Source organism: Nothoprocta perdicaria, unplaced genomic scaffold (genome assembly GCF_003342845.1).
Source record: "Nothoprocta perdicaria isolate Ctin4 unplaced genomic scaffold, notPer1 scaffold_237, whole genome shotgun sequence".
NCBI classification, from domain to species: domain Eukaryota; kingdom Metazoa; phylum Chordata; class Aves; order Tinamiformes; family Tinamidae; genus Nothoprocta; species Nothoprocta perdicaria.
The window spans coordinates 630,088-650,141 of record NW_020455463.1 but is presented as its reverse complement, the minus strand read 5'-3'; the positions used below and the strand labels follow the sequence as shown (position 1 = coordinate 650,141).

The following is a 20,054-nucleotide window of genomic DNA, read 5'->3' as shown; positions in this document are numbered from 1 at the left end:
CAGAGGTAGAACAGATAGCTCCTGCATTCCCAAAGAGAAACATCAGGATCTGAAAAAGAATGTGCAACTCAAGATACCATTTCCCATAGAAGATATTTGACTAATGACATAGAGCACAGTGACAGCAGGCTCGACTTCTAAAGTACTTAGTAACCAGAAGGCTTTTCCAAAACTTCTGAACTCTCCAAGGACAACCAAACCAAACCCTGAATCCGTATACAATTTCCCCACCTTGAGTAGGCAGAAGCACAAGACTACCAAAGAAGACTCCCAGCAAACCATCACCTGTACGTCTGACCTACCGTGAATTTGTAGCCCAGGGATTTCCATAGGGCCTTGGTAAAACAAGCTTCATCTAGGACTTGGCTGATGAAGGACTCGAGCTTCACATACTCCTTGATAACACTGGTAACCAATTCCTTTTCAGGGTCCTAAAAAAGGAAAGCAGGACTTAAGAAATGTTTCAGGCATGGCTGTGCAATCTGGATTGTCACAGAAAAGCCTCAGCAGCTCCAAATCCTCAGAGAGGGGATGAGCTACCTGCATTCAGTCTAGACTGGCTACATAAATCTGAATTTTCCTTCAGTCCAGAAGTGTTTTCAACCTACAGGCATGCACCAAGAGGGCAGTCTTTTCATTCACCATCATAAAGCCCCAGAGCTCTGCAACAGATATGAAGTTAAGGCACTCAAGCAACATCATATATAGCCTCTTACCTCTTTCAGTGCCTCGTTCAGTTCAGTAAGGAGCAGTACATGTCGTTCAACATGATCCCGGATTGGCTTGTGAAGTACAGTGTATAAGGCCAAAGACATGGAGGACTCGGAGGTGAAGTCTGTGAAGAATTGTTTCAGTACTGTCTTATGGTGCTTCCAGGCTTCACTGCAAGATTCCAAATTAAGAAAAATGTTCCCTAACTAGTTTTTATGTGGATTTCTACCCCTTTGCCTCCAAACATGAACAGCTACCTCCCTCCCAGACATAGTATAGAGAGACCTCAAAGAGCAAGACAAGAGTTATGCAAATATTTTCACACCAATACACACAAACAAGGCAAAAAAGTCAAATAGAGCTCTATCCACTCAGCATCTGTACCTGAACCCTTTGCAAATAGGAATTGCACTATGAGATATGCAGAATATAGCATAACTTCCATAAATCTTTGCACACCATAAGAGTGACTCAGAGTGACTGCAAATCTACTCATCTCTAGCTCTCATCCTTTCAATTGCTGAGAAATGAACCATGAGACTCTGACCACAGGCAGTGGAAATTTCTTTTACGGAAAAGCTATTTCCATGCAATTGTTAGCCTCTTCAGAGGGCTTGGTGTTCCTGTGAGCAAACCATCAGAATGACTCCAAGAAGGGAAAGAGATGTTGATACAACTGCACTCAACTAAAAATGGTGAAGTAAAACCCAATTTGGCTCCTATTCTCAATCCAGAGGTGCAAGCCAAGCTTTGGGGAGCTTATAAGAAGGTGGCTCAGGGATACTCCATGCTTCAACAGCAGCCAGGCTCTTCTTTGCAGCAAGGCACAAGCACAGCATTGCCCTGGCCATAGTCATCCTGGGCTCAGTTTCTCTACAGCAAAACATGTGTCCATGCAGATAAGCTCAATCTGACCAAACACTGGCCTTGGGAACCTTCATGTGAGCTGGGCACTCCAGGATTCCTTTACAGGCAAGGCAGAGAAATGGTCAAATTTATAGCACAATGCACCTATCCTAGCTGAGGCATCTACAGTCAGATGGGGTGAATCAATTCCCAGAGGCGCCTATCATCAACAACAAAGTGAGGCATCAGGATGAGCTCAGGTAGACCTGCCAAACACATCTCTTCTGAAGCCTAGATAGTGACCAGTTAACAGACTTTTGCATTGACAAACACTGGCCATAGGTTCAGGGTCACTCTCTTAGTATTCACATGATCAATAAGTAGACATGGCCCTGTAATGTGGGAGCCCTTGTATTACAAGATTATCTCTACAATATCTGCCATGCATGCATCCCAGTATTACAAGATTATCTCTACAATATCTGCCATGCATGCATCCCAGAGCCCCATTCCCCCTCCTTGCATGTGTTTTGCTTAGCAGATGTACATAGGCTGCAAACTTATCTGCCAACAAAAGATTCAAGTTGTGCATGGCTGAAGAGAGGAGGAAAGAACTGCAGGGGAAACCTTTCAACATTTGGTCCAGGATCTTGGCAGAATGCAGGAGAGACTGGCTCAGAGGAACAGCAGTTGGTTGAAATGATGACCAGGCAGTGCTCAGTGCTGCTTACTCCATTCTAGCTCCTTAGCCCACATTTTCCCTGCAGATCATTCCCTCCTGCTAGGCTCAAACTCACAGATCAGCTTGATGTTTGCTCTTTTGGAATCTCTTTCCTGTCTACAACATTACTGTATTCGTGTCAGCTGCTAAATAAGTGCTTTTCAGCCCACTGACCTTTTGCTCTTTGTAGCATGTTCAAAGCCGTGGATTACAACGTAGTTTGCAAAAGTGACAAAATATCTGTTAAAAAAAAATAACAAGCATGAACAGAGTTAGAGATGCAAATCTACAAGATTTAAGCAATAGCAGGAGCAAAATCTTTTGAAAACATGGCCAGCTCAGCCTTTGCAAGGGGTGTAGATACTGTACCCTCTGCTTACACCATCTCTGTAGCTTAACTGCTTCATTGACCGTTTACACCAGCTTTGTTACAGGAAGTCTAAATCTTCCTGCTGTTTAGCACAAGCAGAAGTCATCTTGTGCAATTACCCTGGAAAAGAACCCTCCAAAGGTTGAGCTTACCAGCATTGGATGTATTAATTTTTTCCGTTTGCAATCGAAGCATCAGGTCATTATTACTCTTGGTAAGTTCTAGGCAATGTGTTTCATGTCAATATATTTTGTCTCACACTAGAGGGAGATCCAGCCATATTTTGTCAACAAATATCATGCCTTTGTCCAACAGTGATTTTGCACAAGTCACGTATTCTGTCCAAATTAATTATTACATCTAACTATTTATTGCTAATTTTCATCTCCTTAAGGAAGGTCTTTTCTTGCTATTATCACTCCAATTAGTATGAGACATAGTAAAATCAGGACTGCACAGACTGGATCAGCAGAAGTGCATAGAATCGAGCACTTAGTCTTTTTAAGAAAAAAAACATTTCAAAAATGAGGGAAAAGGGGATCTCCTCCAGATAAGCTCCACTTTTGTGTCAGTTGAAATACGAGTCAACTGTGGGACAAGATCTTTATGTTCTATCAGACCCATTCCCCAAATGCAATAAGCATCATAAAAATGAGTTTATTAACCATGTCTGCCCACATCTTCCTATTCTCACCCCTGTAAAACCTATAAGCCTCCTTGTACCTGCCTTTCTGCTCCTGATCACAGCCCAAGACTTGGCTCTCAATTTCCACAATCACAAATTGTTAACCTGTTCATCCTGTATTTTTAAGCTGCCAAAAAAATATTTACAAAGAAAGAAAATCCCATTTTTAACACCTTTTCCAAAACAGCTGCAGATAGAAAGAGACTACCTATTAGATGTTCCTACACAAATCCCTTAATCAGTAGCATTTACCCCATGCACTGAATTCATCTGCTTCCTTGCTTAGTGACTGAAGGCTAATGAACAGTACTGAACAAATTAAACATAACAGCTTTCCATAAGCCTACCAGAATTAGTAGGAAGAGGCAGTAAATTGGGTCTCTTATGTTAGTCCGTAATGTTTCTGTACTTACTGAATGTAGAGGCTTAGAAACAGGTGTCCTTTCCAGACAGTGTAAAAGTCTTGGATGCAGAATGACTCAGAAGCGTTGCATTTTTGCTTGAGCATCCGGTAATTTTCTTCCGTGAAGTTCCAGAGAGCTTGAAATCGATCATTCAGCAGAAGGAGCAGTTTAAAATTCTCCTTTCCTTTCTGGTCATGAGGCTCTTTGAGGAAGAGATGGCAGGGGCAAGGAGAGATAGAAAATTTAAAAAAAAAAAGTGCTGAAATGTCAAGAAATCACAGAAGACACTGCCCAAATCTAGCACTCAGTCCAACGTGCCAAAGAGAAATACATGTGGTATTACGGGAAAATAAGCCCTGGGAAGAGGGAAGTGATTATTTTGTGTTGAGTCCCTGTACCTAATTGCAAGGCTACCCATGCTAAAACCTTCTGCTTTCCATTCTTGCAGGCAGGGCTAAGTCTCATGGTCAGGCACAAGCGCTGGAGGAAAATTTTGAGATCTTCCCCAAAATATATTTTTGCTTACACTGGTCAGAATCTAGATTAACCTCTAAAAACAACAGGAACCTAGGCTTGCATGGAAGATCACATGAGACCTCAAGATCTCACTGTCTTAAATGAAGTAATTCTACATATCACTGCTGTAAATCAGCCTCCAGTAAGTCCTCATCTAGTCCTCAGTTTTCAACTGTAATACTCCTCATAAATGTACCAGAAAGGTGACTCACAGAAAAGAATTAGAGACAAAATAAATAAATAAATAAAATATAGTCTTGTCTGACCTACCTGCCTGGAGCAAAGGCTTGAGGATGAGGGCATCTATCCGTGCCAGGCATGCTGAGAAGGTTTCTTCTGCTTGGAGCAAAGATGCGGTTGCTTCAGCCGTGCACATGTCCTGGACACAACAAAAAATATACATTTAAACTTCTTGCATGGATAAACCACCTACCAGTGGATTCAAAGCTCAGTGAGAGCTTTCTTCTTCCAGACAGCATGTGTCGAGAGCTGCATTTGCTGCCTCCCGAAAAAATAACAGAAATTTTGCACAAGGAAGCAGAAGCCCAGCAACTCAGCACGAGATGGGGTCACAGAAGTCCACCTAAGCCACAGCCTCGTTTTCCTGATTTCCCATATGAAGAACTTCTCACACGGACCATGATGTCTTTCCACATGACTGGTAAGATCCTAAGCTTGATAGCTGCCTTAAACCTGTCTAGCGCCAGATCCATGCTTCCAGAAGAAATATCACTCAAGTCCAAAGCAGCAACTGATGAAGCAGCATGTCTATTCCCATTTCGCTCACCAGTTTCTGGCCCCGGTGCCTGAGTCTGCACCTTTTGGCATTAAAAGCCATCATACGGAGCCGCAGAGCCATGGCCAGGCACCCAGCTCTCCAGGGTTCTGGCGTTACTCCTTTCTGAGTAGGACTGTGTACTCCTGGTCGTGTGTCACAACTGCTGCAGCTTGCCTAAAATGGAAGTGTCAGCATTTAAAAAAAAGAAAAAAAAAAAAAAAGAGGGAGAGAGAAAAAAACAACTCAACAACACAATGATGTGGAAAAAAAACAGTAACTTCCTCCTCTTGCCTTCCAGCCCTACCTCCCAAAAGAAGCATATCAGAGGAAGTGAACACCAGCTAATAACACGTCATAGGAGATTAATATGGACTAAAATGGGAAAAGCCCAGGTGGTGAAAATACAGCGGTCAGAGAAAAATAAATACATAAATAAATATCCTCAACATTCTTTCAACATTGTGAAGCAAGACAATAAAATCTGGGCGCTGCAAATGCTCTGTCCATGTTTATTCATAGCCTAGTTGCAGTGCATTCTTAAAAACTATGCTTACAATAGTAAGCTGATGAGTATAATGGGTGATGCTGCAAACATTTAAGTTGATAGCACAGATTTCGGCGCAGTTTCAATGCGCATGCTCTTCCAGCAGGCTCTCAGATGTGGGCCAGGGACCATTTGAAATGGGCAGTTTGCACATAATCATGCTGTTTTGAGGATGAAAGCTGTATGACTGTAAAGCTGTATGTAATGCTGATTAATAGCTGTATGACTGTAGGTTATACCACAGTCATCTGGCCATGGGACTAGGTCTTGTTCATTTACTAATAGAGACATAAATGGCATATTTGCACCATTTCTAGGAAGCGCTGATGTCCACTAGCTCCTGGTGACTTACTATGAGGCTTCTTCAACTCTACCCTCATCTGCACAAATTACATGTGAAATTCAGTCTTCCTGTGTTGCAATATTTATCTCTAAGCCTAAACTTGCTTTATCCTTCATGGGAATATTTCAGGCATCTCACCATGGACTATGGAAAGGACCCCTAGGTGACTAGCTTAAGTGGAAATGCCTCACTTTTAAGCTTCTCAAGAGGCTGGATTCCTTACTGAATTAAAGTTTGAGCTTCCTAAAGACACCAAACCCTGCTCATACGGGACGAATATGGGAAGTGTGGATGGTCAGCTCCTCTGATTTAACATGGATGCTCAGGTCCAAATACGACCAAGTCTGCAAGTGAATAATATTTTCTCCTTAGTATCCAGTCTCTTAAATTTAATCGCTGGAATCTGAACTCCTCCTGTTCCCTCCCAGAGGGACCAGCTGAGCCAGGAAAAAAACCAAACACGACCTCAGCCAGCCAGCTTCCATCCCAGAGCACTGAGAAGACAGATCTAAAAGCTTGTTTTTCATTGTCATTTAATCCTCTGCTGTGTAGATACAAAGATAACTCTGCTTTTCCCTTCCTCTCACAGGTACTAAAGAGTGCTCAAGCTTGTTACAAACCTCTAAACGTAAGTAGCTTGCTTAATCAGGTACTGAAATCAGGCTGGATATGCGACCGCATTGCATTTCCAAATGCTTCATTAGAACAGCAAACAGTCAGTTGTGTCGTGCTTGGACTCCTGAGTAATAGGGTGTCGTGTTAGAACCACTAACAGGTTTGTGGCCTTTATTTAACTTATTTTGTCTGTTTTGGGTAAAGGAGGGAAGAAAATTTCTCCATTTCTGATCCCTCGGGTAGAGGAGGAGCTTGTTCTCCACCTACAGTTCTTTAGTTCTGCTGACAGAAAAGTGTCTTGTGCACAAAGGGAATGGATGCTAGATACCGAACTCCAAAGGTCTTCCCCAAATCACTTTTCCAAACAATAAAAAACACCAGCCAACCATCCACAACATACAGATGGCTTAAAGCACACCGAATTACTCACGTCACAGGCGCAGATGCACACGGCTGGACTTTACACAGACTTGGTAGCTCACCAGCACCTTGTGAACATGAGCTGATCCTATCTGCAAGCCCATTTTTTGGAGGGTTTATTCCTTACACAGAGCTGAGCTCAGACTTCACTGGGACTGCCCCAAGGCATCCCTATAATGCTCTAGCTGGGTGGAGAAACCTCTGCAACAGCCACAACGGGAAGCATAGACACCCAAGCTGATTCTTCGCCACCAGGAACATAGCAGCCTCTTCCAACACCTCACATGGAGTTAAGCTGTGGTTTTTGGCCATCACATTCCTGCCCTTCACTGAAAATCTGCAGTCTGGTTTCAGCCCGAATTGAGCAAGTGGTCTGCTTCTGTCACATGAGTAACTGGCACCATCTGACTTTAAAAACAGCCCTTTTAGCACCACAAAAAGACCTAAGTTACCACATCACAGTGATGTACGAGTGACTTTCAGTCATTACTTCCAGCCTTTCCTCATCAGTTATGTTAAAAGAAAGAAACCACATTTATACCCTTATTTGAGCCCAGTCAGGCACAGAGGATTTGAGGTTAGTTACCCAATAATCAAAACTCAGCCACAGAGTGTGAAAGAAACAACGGAGACCACGTGAGGGCATGCGGAGGTCATGTTGCACATCCATGTTGCATGAGAAATAATATGCAAAATGCAGAGCCACAGGGTGGTGAACAGAAACCTGTGGCCATCACATGCTGCCGCCTTCCTGCATGGAGACAGCTTTCACTTGGCTCGGTGGTTTGGTACTTCTGTGTTTGTTCACCGAAAGGCAAGGGAAGTTTGACAAGACCCACTTTCATGTCTGTTTGCAGCATTTTGGTCCGCACTTCATGCATGGATCTGGAAGTGCTCACCAACTGCTCAACATGTGCTCAGCTTCCCTTGCTGGTAGCTATGACTATTCAGTTCTTGTCAGCCAATGAACATCATGAAAATCCATATCAGCATAGGTCTGCGATTGGGAAGAGGATGCAAATAGAAACAGGATAAATGAGTTTGAGAATCAGCATCTGTAAAGAGCTTCTAGATCTCTGCAGTTCAGCACTTTCTCGGCTTTTCTACTGAGCCTGCTAATGAGGGCACAAACAACAGTGAGGTAGCAGCTGAAAAACAGGCAATTAGCTGCTGAAAGATGAACAGGAGAATCCTGTGATAGATGGGAGCACCCCAAGTCATCTACATGAAGGGAGCAATCATATTCAGCAGGGACTATCCAAAGCTGCTCTGTGCATATATCAGCAAGAAAACAGCTCTTCAGGAGCCACTATGGACTGCTATGCCCATTTTGAGAAAATTAGAAGGAAATTAGAAGAAAATTAGAAGTTGAAACAGATAGGAAACCAAACAAAGAGAAGTTTGAGGGCTTTGTTGAGCTTCTCTGTCAGAGCTGTAAAGATGATGATCTACTTGGAGTCTCTAGCTCTGAAACAGCTATTCCACCATGAAAGTGTCTGGAAACTCCCCTAGACATTAATCGTGACTCAGAATTTCTCATGGAAATGCATATCTAGTCAGACAATCCTGTCACCTCCTCTACCACAAGGAACAAACGAGATCTTCAGACAGGGAGCACTTAGTTTCCACCTTCCTCTTGTGAATTCCCCCTCATGTTGAACTTGCAGTTAGGAATCAATGAAAACAAAGACTTCTCAGATAGGAATCCAAGTTTAGTGGCAGATTTAGGGTGTGCTCATGGCATTTTAACACTAAACTCTGAGAGATGTAAATGCCATGTCCATGTTTGTGCCCTGTCCTGTTCTTAAATCTTTCTCTTTCCTTGCATGAGCCTAAAGAGCATTGCTATTTCATTGCTCTGTACAGCTCTACCCTGCTAATATCATTCATCTTTGCAGCTCATAATCATTTTCTCCCACTCCTGCTGCCTGAGAAATGAGACAAGTCAACCATACCAACACTTCCAGTCCTTAAACATGCCAAGTGTTCACTCCCCTGCCCTTTGAGACACCATCAAGCTGTTGCTGTCACTCAGCTGAAGATGTACCTTTCTACCAGCCCATGCCCCAAGCAAACACACCATCTTTAGAGAGACAGGGATAAAGCTGCTTCAACTCAGAGCAGGAACAATGTAGGATTCAACTCAGGAACAACATAGGAGTTTTCAATTGAAGCCTACAGGGTACTAAAGACATTTCTCTGCTAGAGTAATCCCCAAACTCTTTTTCCAATATTGCCTTTCAATCTCTCGTCTGCTTTTTATCACAATGGTAATGATGTTGCTTCTGCAAAAAGGCAATTGTTTGGGTAGGGCCTTATTGTGGAGGTAATAAAGCCTCTATTATATCAACCAAGGTGAGAAATTCAAGTTCAACATCGGAGTTTTAAATTGAAGCCTATAGGGTATTAAAGACATTTGAACTGGATGGAACACAAAAAGAGTTTCTGTCGAGGAGATGGAATGCATCAAAACTGAGGGAGAATCTTAGGGAAAAAAAAAGAAGTTTGAACTTGAATTCTAGTCTCTGGTCTACTTTTCCAGGTTAGTTTTTAACATGGACCAGTTCCCTAGCTCAGTTTAATGTGCCATCACACGATTATGCCCACTAGCAGAATGGGACTTCCTCTTTCTTTTGCAGCACCAGCTCAAAGTCCATAAACCTTGAGGAGCTACCTTGGCCACAGGGCCCATGCCAAGATGTTGTTTCTCTTTCAGTTCAAATCCTCGTTTCTTTTCCACCAGGGCTGAGTTTGTAGCCCAGCTAATTGCAACTCCAAGCAACATTTCCCCCTTGCACTCCAGCTGAGTCTGCATTATGACCAGCACAAAGGCCATTTTGTTGCATGGAAAGCACAATTCCAAGCTTTGTTTAACCAACCCGGTGGAGCAAGGGCTCCCATTCAAACTCTGCTCTTGTCAAACCTCAGATCCATCAAGAGTCGAGGTCAATTAGTGTTCAGCTAACTGGAGTCACCTCATATTTAGCCAGAAACACCCAGCTGATGAGTTGAGAGGTACTGGGAATAAAGAAAGACAATAAAACACAGCAATCCCAAGACAGCTCTTACCACCAAAAAGGAAGAAGAGAAAAATCAAGCCAACAAAGTTATTCGTATAAGGCTTCAGCAAATGAATAGAGGGAGCCTGCAATGCCAGCAAAAGTTGGTCCGTGAAGGAGCCAGATGGTCTGCCATCAGGGGAAAGTTGCTGAGCACGAAGCAATAAAAGCAGGCAGGCAGAGAGCATGGTACTCTTTAAAAGCAGAGTTAATAGACCCATCAAGCCTCTCATACTAAACATAACACCCACAGGTTTTTGTTGCAGTTTCCCACATATCTCACACCCCACAGCAGACTGGGAATGCAGCACAAGCGCTGCTGCCCTCAAGTGATAGGGAAGGCTCAGGACCAACAACCAGAAGCCCTATCTTGCACTCTGTGTCTAATTAAACGGTGGAGCTGTCTGCCACGAGAATCTCTCCTTGCTACGAGGATATTACACCCATGCTCCAAAGCAGCCAGACAAGTCCATGGAGGAAAAAAACAATTACAAAAACAATTAATGAAAAGACAGACATCAATTCCAGGTCAGAAGTGCCCGAGGAGGCAAGAAGTGCAAATGAAGGAAGTACTACTACAATAGTTTCCAGTTTTTATATTCTTTTCTCCATGCATCTGAACTCCGACGTTATCAGAGGGGAGATGGCCAAGGTCAATACCACTGATTTTATGCATCAGGCATAAAAATCATTTGTTGGTCACCTTCATTGCAGGACTCCAAGCACTGAAATAAGAGGCTGTATCAGCTTGTCAGAATACCAATCACCACATTTGATGCTCAATAGACTTACGACAGCAATTTAGCCAAGAGCTAAGAGGGTCAAACAAGCATTCAATGCTTTCTGCAGAAAGCATCAATGTTTGCAATTGATTTTTTCAACTCTACAATAGCTTTTTTTTTTAAAAAAAAAATCTTTCTGTGTTTATCTTCAACACAGGCAAAAAACACACAAGAAAACACAAGAAGCTATGCTTGGGGGAAGGGACCCCTTTTCTCCCTTTTTCTCTTTTTTTTTTTCTCCCCCTCCATAAAATCAGGAAACAGAAGAGCTTTCTAGAAACCTTATCTAACCCAACTTTTCTCTCTCTCACTCCCAAACACAAACCAGGAGCTCATGTGCCTTAAGAAGTTCACTCCCAAGCCCAAGGACAATGGAGAGACTCTAGTTGGCTTGAAAAGCGTGGACTCTGTCTGCATGTACAGAGCATCTAAGGCTAAACTCAAGACTCCCTTTACAGCCAAACAGAAAGAAACACAGGACAAGATCAATTTAACTCAGCTTAAGTAGGATAAGCAGCTCAGTGTTCACTCGGTCTCAGCTATCAGAGTTAAACAGTTAGACCAAATAAGATATTTTACTTTACAGCAAGTTAAATCTAAAGAAGATGACTCTCATAGTTATGACTATCATCCAACCTTTGCAAATAACATGGCAAGTACAATAAAGCAAGATGATGGCTCAGTTCCTCACAGCCCTGAGCTTCCCATTATCACAAGTATCTGCAAGCAGCATGTGCTGGCAGAGACAGAATTGCTCTGCTTGAGCCATTTACATGTGCTGCAAAATGACCTAAAGTTAGAGGATGAAACCCTCCCAGATAACTCTGAGCCTAATGTGAAACAACTACAAGTTGTCAGAAAAGGAAGGGATCTCGAGAAGAGAGAACTCATGCATTCTACATTGGAATGAAGAAGTTATGGAGAGTTCAGAGGACCACAGCTAGATTTCCTTAAGTCAGACCTTAAGTATGAGTCTGAATTACTGCCTGGAAACGGTTTGTGTCCAAAGACATAAACAATATTAGAAGACAGTTGGGAGAGCTATCCTGAATGACGTGGAGTTCAATGTATTGTAACACCATTCACCTGCTCCATCCTCTCCCCTTAGGACCTCCAGAATTTGGGAAGAATCAGAGAGGTCTGTTCATTTAATTTGTGCTGAGACTCCAGATCTATCCTCTTGCTGTTCTGCCTTATGGCACCATTTCAAGACTCTTCTCCCATTTCACGAGCATTAACTTAGGCTAAAGACCATGCCTAAAGTTAATGAGATGTCACTGCGAAATGCCACTTACAAAACTTCCCGATTCTGTCCTCTGCAAGTACCCAAGCATTTATTTCTTTAGCATGACACTCGCAACACCTATCAGAGATAGAGCAGGGCTAAATTCCACTCTTAAGATCAGGAATGGAGACAAAAGTCTGAGCTAGGATAGCATCACCACTGCACCCAGACTCCCTCTGTTTTCTCTTTGGATCCTCTGAACTCACCAGTGGTCTTCAACATCAACAGCAGGAACATCAACACCAACCCGTTCCCATTCGCTGACTGAAGAACTGCAGAACAGCTTCTTCAGTAGGCAAAGTTTACAAAAGACTCATTCCCTTTGGAAGCTTCCAGGGCTTAATCAAAGCCTTCAAGTGCTCTTGGAAGACAAATTACAAGCCAGAGAAGGCAGAACAAACCTGCGAGGAGTCATCAGGTTTTTCTAACCTCTGATCATCATGCCAAGCTCACTGAGGTGTCTTGAGTGCCAAAACCCAAGTCTTTTGATGACTTGAAGAGCTAGTCAGAAGTTCTGACAAAAGCGTTTTACAAAAAAACTCCTGTTCGTTGAGCTCAAAGAGCTTTGCATGAGCCTTCCTCAAGTCAACAAGAGTGTAAACAATACCCTGCTAGGTCAGGCCAGTGATCCAGCTCGTCTGACAGCAGTAATAAGAGATGCTATTCACAACAAGTACAGAAGATTGCCACTTTCTGAGGTAAATTCCACAGTTGCATTAAGGAATGTTAAATGCTGCATCCCTAGATACTTCTAGTATCTGTCTATGGACCTATCACCCCTGATTTTATTTTATCCCTTTTGAATTTACACCATTTGTTTCCAAAATGCATCACCAAATAGAATACAGGGTTTCAACAGAAAATTCTGCCTGTTTTATTTGCGTCTTATATCCCAAAAGCAATCCTCAAAAATCTTATATTGCAGTTGACTGTCAATTAAGCCATTGCAAAAGTAGTAGAGAAACTACCAAGTTCAGGAAGCAATGACAACATCCAGGAAGCTTCCTAGTCAGGAAATTTCCACAGACAAAGATTGTCAGCTTTGGTGCCTGTCCAAGTTAATCTGAGCTAAAGTTTAAAAACAACAGTCGATCCCATGAGTTGCAACTCCTCCTCCTCTGTCAGGCTCTAATCACATAGTAGTTTGCTAATTTTTAAAGATCTTAGGCATGCTACTCTTCCCCTATATTTGTGCCTGGGATCCAGGCTTTTCAGCGAACGCTGCAGCCACTTGCCAGCCCTTGACCACATTCCTCCTTGCAGAAACCCAGGAGAGCTTATCAGCCTCTCTCCTCACAACTAATTAGTTGGTACGGGTTTCTTTACTCTATGCAACCCCATGCATGGTGGTTTCCTGCTTGTCTTTGTCAGGCTTGTGCAGCCAGGTGGGATGCAGGCTGAGGTCTTCTCCTTCCACCCAGGAGCATGTCCCTGCACATGCCAAGGGGCTCCGTGCAGCAGCACCCTTGCACAGGAAAGGTAAAGAGGGAGCAGCAAAGGGTTTCACGGCATAAATGAGGGAGCCCGAACCGCGCTGGGAAATAAGACACCTTCAAACCCGTCTTAATGCCGAGCCTAGATGGAACATGGGGGTGGAAAACACCCGTGCGTTTTACACCACAGGAAAATATGCACCTGCGCAGACAAAATTCCTTCCCGTAGAAAACCCTCCCAAATTTCGCTCGTACTTTGTAACGCTTTACTAATAACGCATTGCCTTCAGCAGTCCTGCCAGCCTGCCGCGGGTCACCTTACACCCTTCCTCCGGTATGCACGCCACTATAAAACCGAGCCCGAGGAAAGTGTTTTGGGGACAAAAAAAAAAACAGCTAAAAAGAAAAAAAAAAGAGAAATAACCAGCGTGTAGAGCAACATACCTTACATAAGGGGGCCAATTAAAATGCCTCTGCGGGAACTGCTAAAGCAGCAGTTCCTCCAAGCTTCCGAGTCCTGAAATACTCCGGGCTTCCCGAGCCGCCGTTCACCCCACCCACCTCTCCCTCCCACATCCCGTCGCCTCCTTTGCCGAAACACAGATCCAGGCCTGTTCATTAGATGAGACACCCACAGTGCCCAAGGAGGCAGTTACGAAACTCTCGTAAATAGGGTTTCTAAAGCAATCGATTATTGTTTGCCTTTCTGAGCGGATGTTTCTGAACTGACGCAAGCCATGGGCTGCTGCAGCACATGCAGCAAGGAAACATTAAAAATGCATGTATAAATTGAGCAGGAAAATGGCAGTATGCGATTGCTTTGTTAAATGTTCTCGGCTTTAATCCAATGTCCTTTTTCACCTAAAGAACATTTCCAAGGCCACGTGCCAGACACAGCTCCTGGACTTCTCCTTTCTTCTGCCAGTTGTTCCCCTGGCGCAACTCCTGTGGTTGCTAAAAGCCACAGGAGCCAGACTGAGACCCTAGGAAATGGGACATTTCCTGCTATTCACAGCCTGCTGCAGACAGCATGAGGCAGGTTGCATGCAAAGCATGCAAAGCCTGTGCCCGACTCCAGCATAAAAGCATCAGTCACAATCCTCACCCTGCTTTAAAGGCAAAATTAAATAAAATAAAAAATAGACTCCTTTCCAGCTCATCTATTGGAGCTCAGCCACCATCCCACCTCCTAAAGCTGGAGCACAAAAGCCCTGGATTTTTCTAATCAGCCTACAGTTTGCAAATTCCCACGAGTGCTTTGTCCTAGCGGGAGCAGCCACTGCACACGCGCACTCTCCCACATCAAATAAAAAGGAAATATGCTCATCGACAAAAGCCCCACGCCATCCTCTTCTGCTTCAGAGCACACCGGAGAGCTGAAACAAAGCCCCATTCTTTCCCAGATGCTCGGACATATTATGACTCAGACTCAACGGCTCTCCTCTTCCCCAGCTCTATGATTTCCAAGGACTTTTACAAGCTACTAAAACCCACTGCGGCCCAATAGGATCAGGACAAGTTGGTTTAACATAGAGAGGATGCCCAGAGCACAGCAGAAGACAGAAGGGGCGTCCGAGTTGTCTTTTGTTTGGAGAGGTTCTCTATTGTGGTGACTTCTTTCCCATTTTGCAGGACTCCTGGGGTCTTTTCAGAGCAGGATGTGCCCGTAACTCACACTCTACCTCAATGCAATCAATGGTATTCAGTACATGGGCAGACAGAAAGGCTATCCATGCACTCAGCAAGAAACAATCCAAGGCAGAATGCAACCAAGAGAAAGACTGAACGAGGTCCCTGTGAGCTCATGATTGGCCTCCTATCTGCTCCCAGATCCATGGGAAAGCAGAGGGAAATCAGGGCTTAATAACAGAAACCTTTTGCTTTTTACCCCATATTACACTCTAACTCCATCAACAAAGCTCAGAGTTCACACTGATGTTGTTCTTGGCTTGAGAGCTCCACGCTGGCTCCCCACTTTAACTCTAGTGGAGAACAGCAGAAGCTCCAAGACCTGATACCTGCCTCCTGGCGCTTCACCACCAGGGCATCCTTCCTTGAGATGGACAAGGCAAGTCAACATCTGTGCAATGCGGTTCTTAGTACTCTCCTACTCATTTGTGGCTCTTCCTTTTCCCCCCAGCTCTAGTCATCCTCACTCCTAGGAGCTCCAACAGCACACTGGACAGCCAGGATCTTCCCATATCTTCTGCTGAAGAATTTCATGTTCTTTTCACCTTACCTTTCTCCCTAAACCTGGAGATCACAGAATCACAGGATGGTTGAGGTTGGAAGCGACCTCTAGAGATCATCTAGTCCAAGCCCACTGCTCAAGCAGGGGCACCTAGAGCACATGGCACAGGAAAGATAAGGCTTCCAGCTTCTAGACTAGGGTGTTGTGCACACTCAGCTGACCTGTCCCCCACTCCATGGAAATATCCACTCATTGCACAGCCACCACTGGATCACCACAAGTTGCAGCCTGCAGGATGAAGAGAAATCAGCCTTAGTTTCACTTAAAGCAATTTGCTACTACTTAAAAAACAGCTGAGCCATCCCAGAGCTCAGAAAACTCAAGGGAGCCGAAGCACTCTGTGGTCATCTCCACATCCAGCCTTTAGGACCAGATGAGGCGTGGGCACATGCATGTGTACACACACACGCACAACATGTATTTTGGTATAAAACACTTCTGATTGTAAAAAAAAAAATCCAAAAAAAAAAAAAAACCACACACCAGAGACACATTAATAATTGTCACTTTTTTTTTCCCCCAAAAAAGGGAAGGTAAGCCCTGAATTTTGTCAGAACTAAGACTATTGAATAAAAAACTGTTCTAACAAAGTCAGTGGTTTCCCACAAAAGTCTGTAGAAATCTTCCCTCTCCACTCTGGTTGCTCTCTCATTATCTAACCAGATCTTTATGAGTGAAATGGTCTGTAGCTATATGCAACCACAGATCTGAAGTAGAAAAGACCTGACAACAGTTCTAGCCCAGAGTTTAGGGACCATCGAAAGCACTGAGCTGGTGATGCTGCTCGAGGCAGGGTTTTGGGGAGTTTTATACATTTCCCTCCCTGCTCAACCTCAATTTTAAGTCTATATTTCCTAATATTTGCAAGTGGCACTCCAGGGAACATGGTTTAAGGCCAGGCTTAACACAGTGACTAGAAATATGCACTCAAGGAATCAGACAAAACGTTTTGGTCTTGTCTCTAAGAGGCTTGCCTTTAAATTGGCATGCAATCCCCTGAGGCAGTTCAAAGCATTCACACATTTAGAAATATAAAACAAGCTATAAAAAAAGGAACCTGTGAAGAAAAAGAATTCACCTTGGTCATTCTGCTCAGGATTCTTATCTATGAAATCAGGATCCACCACCAAATCTTACCCCAGTTTACATCTGTTCAGGAAATTACTCCTTTCCTCCAAATATTGCCTCTCTGAAAGAAGTGGTCATTTCCATCAAAGAGTTCACTTTCAAAGCTGGTTTACAGACCAAGTTCCTCTTCTGAAAGTAGGTCCCATGTATCATCAAGGCAATGCCATCCTGTTTTTATAACAACCACCTATTCTAGGAAACCATCATTGTATGACTCAGCTTGAAGAATATCCTGGGTTATGTTAGCTCCAAAACAGGGTTACTGAAGTGTGCTCAGAAGCAGCAGCAAACAGCCTGCAGTCTCCCAATCTCACATTTATTCAATGAAACCTCAGCTCTTGCCCACCTCTGCCTGTGTGAAATACTATTTTTGCAACAAACGATAGTTCCTCCCAGCATAAATCCTAGTATTGCGTGGATTTCTCTTCCTTCCAAAAAGCCTTAAAAAAAAAAAGAAAAAAGAAAGCAGTAGCTCTATTTACATCTGCAGATATCCCAAGAATCTCAGACAGACATCAGGTAACTCAAAGTTTTTACGCTATAAGTCATGTGCCTAGCAAGACCAGAAGCGTATTTGTACATACTATTGGGAAACTGTCCATGGAAACAAGTACTAAGTGTGCAATTATTTATATCTCATGCAAAAGAAGTTTCACAACCTTCTTGATAATCAAACTCCTCCAGGTTCTTTTTACTGAGGCAACACAAGCTTTTCCTTTAAAGGGTGAGAGCAGCTTGCACAGCAGTAGCAATTAAACAGAAAGTACAACATTGGCACATGAAATGTTTTTGTACATCTGAGCAACCACTCAGCTGGAAACCACTACTGAAAGCAAATACTTGCAGAAATTCTCCAGATTTATGTCAGGATGCACAGAAGGCTTCAGATAACATGAGCTGCAAAGAGTTATCTGTATTCCTCTCTGTGAGAGCTGGAGTTCATGATCAGAGATGATCTGGGACAGATTGTAACACCAGATTAGTCAAGAGCAGGAGCAACACAGAGCAAGTCAGGAGCATATGGAGAGAAAGAATGGAAAAATCAACAGAGTGAACTGCACATCAACACCTTTTCTTACCACACTTCAGCTACCTTGTGCAGACAAGTCCCAGGTAGCACTGAGAGCTTGACCTTTCCCCACAACCTTGAGTCTCTGTGCTTGCTAGAGTGACATCAGATGCACCTAAATATCACAGTATTTATCCCAGACATGCTCTCAGCCTAAAGAGCCAAGACTGATAATTGGTGGAAGTTGGCATGGTCTAGAAATTTTAGCCTTGGTCTAGCTGCCAGATAAACATCCTGGGAAGTAGAAAACAGAATATTTGACTTTTGGGAAGACCACATCATCTCTTCTCTATTAGGGAGCAGATGGGCCTGGTACTGTGTCTGATGACACATCCAATGAGACACCCAGTCCTAAGGTCCATAACCAGCAGGGATTCACAGCCACCTTTTTAGCTAGTAGAAGTACAAGGTCATCCAAAAGGCATGGACAGACCAAGGGCAGATTTCAGTTTTGGTAACTGAAACTTGGCAGATTGCCTGCACCAGGTAGCACCTGGCCCTCTTTACTGGAAACGGACAAAAAAAAACAAACAGTAGCACATCAGGGCAAGCCATTAGCATAATGGACTAAATATCTGATTTAAGGAACAAAAGATGCCCACGAGCAACGCATCTCCCTGCGCCTGTTAGTCAAGCCCTACCAGTTCCTAGCCCGTCGGACAAACGCCAGCTGTAACAAGGTGGTGCTGAAACTGCATCCTGAGCTGCACTAACTGGTCCCACACTCTTCCTGTCCCACACAGCCTAGGAGATGAAAGGAGGAGAACTAGAAGGTTATGATAGAGGGGAAGGTCTTCAGTTGAATGCGTACCCTTCAAAAGCAGAGAGGATAATCAGCATGTCCAACTACTTGGCCAAAGCTGACCTCCATAGGTCAAGTTCCTGCCTTATTCTTAGGGTCTTGGAAATTCCAGATGGTTTGCAGAAACTTTGGGAAGACATTGGACTCCTCTGCAGTTGCACCAAGCCCTACATCATACCCCAAAGACACCAGCTCCAGCATACCTGGGGACCAACATCACATGGGACAACATGACTAATATGCTCACTGCCCAATAAAATGATTCTGAATCACGTTCCACAGAACAAAACAGACCAGAAATATCGATCCTTAGAGCATCTACTTTTTACAATACCAGCCAGCCAAGGAGAGGCAGAAGGACTCAGAGGGCTACTATTTCTCTAACAACTGAAAGAACAAAGGCTCCTTTAAATAAACACATGATGCCCACTTAGTTGTAAGAATGAAACATGACTCACTATTCAAAACTATTCACCACTCTGTGGTAGCTTCTCTAACCACAGGCCTTGCTAAAGAGGAAAACAAACACCAGCCCCTGGCAAACAGCCCCAGTTCCATAGGAGTTATGTATGTAGAAAGCTGGAAAATAAACATTAAAAAAAAGGCCAAAAAACCCACACCCTGTTTTCCTTTAGCAGCATCAAACTCATTTTCCAGTTCAAAATAGCTTCTTTTTTTTTTCTTTTATGGAAAGGTATTTGAAACTGTGGGAGCTTTTAAGTAGTTAGCTTCCTACATGGAGAAGTTTTCAGGAAGCTGTATGCTATTAAAAAAAAGAAAACACAACTCTTTCATTGTTCCAAACCTTCAGGCTCTGAAAATGATGGGCAATTCATCTGATTAGCAGCAGAGAAGTGGCACCAGTTGGTTAAGTAGGTACTCAGTTGAATAAGCCTTTTGGGGCTGCAGGGGGTCCCCACTGGGGAACAGTGCAGAGGTCGCCAGTACTTGATGGCAGACAATGATTTTTCCTAGGTGTCTTTAAAAAGCTCTGAACAAGGGTGACACAACCCCAGGTGCAATACTGGGACCTTCCTCCTGCTCTGTGGCAAACTGTGTTGGATGCCTCCAGTCGGCAGATCAGAGGAATCCAATGGCCAGAGGCATCTGGCACGTGGGGACGTGAAAGCAGAGCAAGGGTGCCGAGTTACAGATGCACGAGATCTTCACTGGGGGAGGGTGAACAGAAAATATAAAATAAAATAAAATATAAAATAAAATATAAAATAAAATATAAAATAAAATATAAAATAAAATATAAAATAAAATATAAAATAAAATATAAAATAAAA

At 43.5% G+C, this 20,054-nt stretch overlaps 1 protein-coding gene across 3 annotated transcripts in view; it reads right to left on the bottom strand.

Annotated features, from left to right (window-relative positions):
- Positions 1-20,054, bottom strand: part of ALS2CL (ALS2 C-terminal like) — a 47,949-nt gene that overhangs the window by 19,123 nt on the left and 8,772 nt on the right. For all 3 annotated transcript variants that reach the window (XM_026039674.1, XM_026039676.1, XM_026039675.1), the window contains 5 exons: positions 4,524-4,632; positions 3,747-3,939; positions 2,453-2,518; positions 717-882; positions 303-431 (listed from right to left, as the gene is read on the bottom strand). In XM_026039674.1, the coding sequence (XP_025895459.1) occupies positions 303-431; positions 717-882; positions 2,453-2,518; positions 3,747-3,939; positions 4,524-4,632 (663 nt within the window). The remainder of the gene's footprint in view (positions 1-302; positions 432-716; positions 883-2,452; positions 2,519-3,746; positions 3,940-4,523; positions 4,633-20,054) is intronic.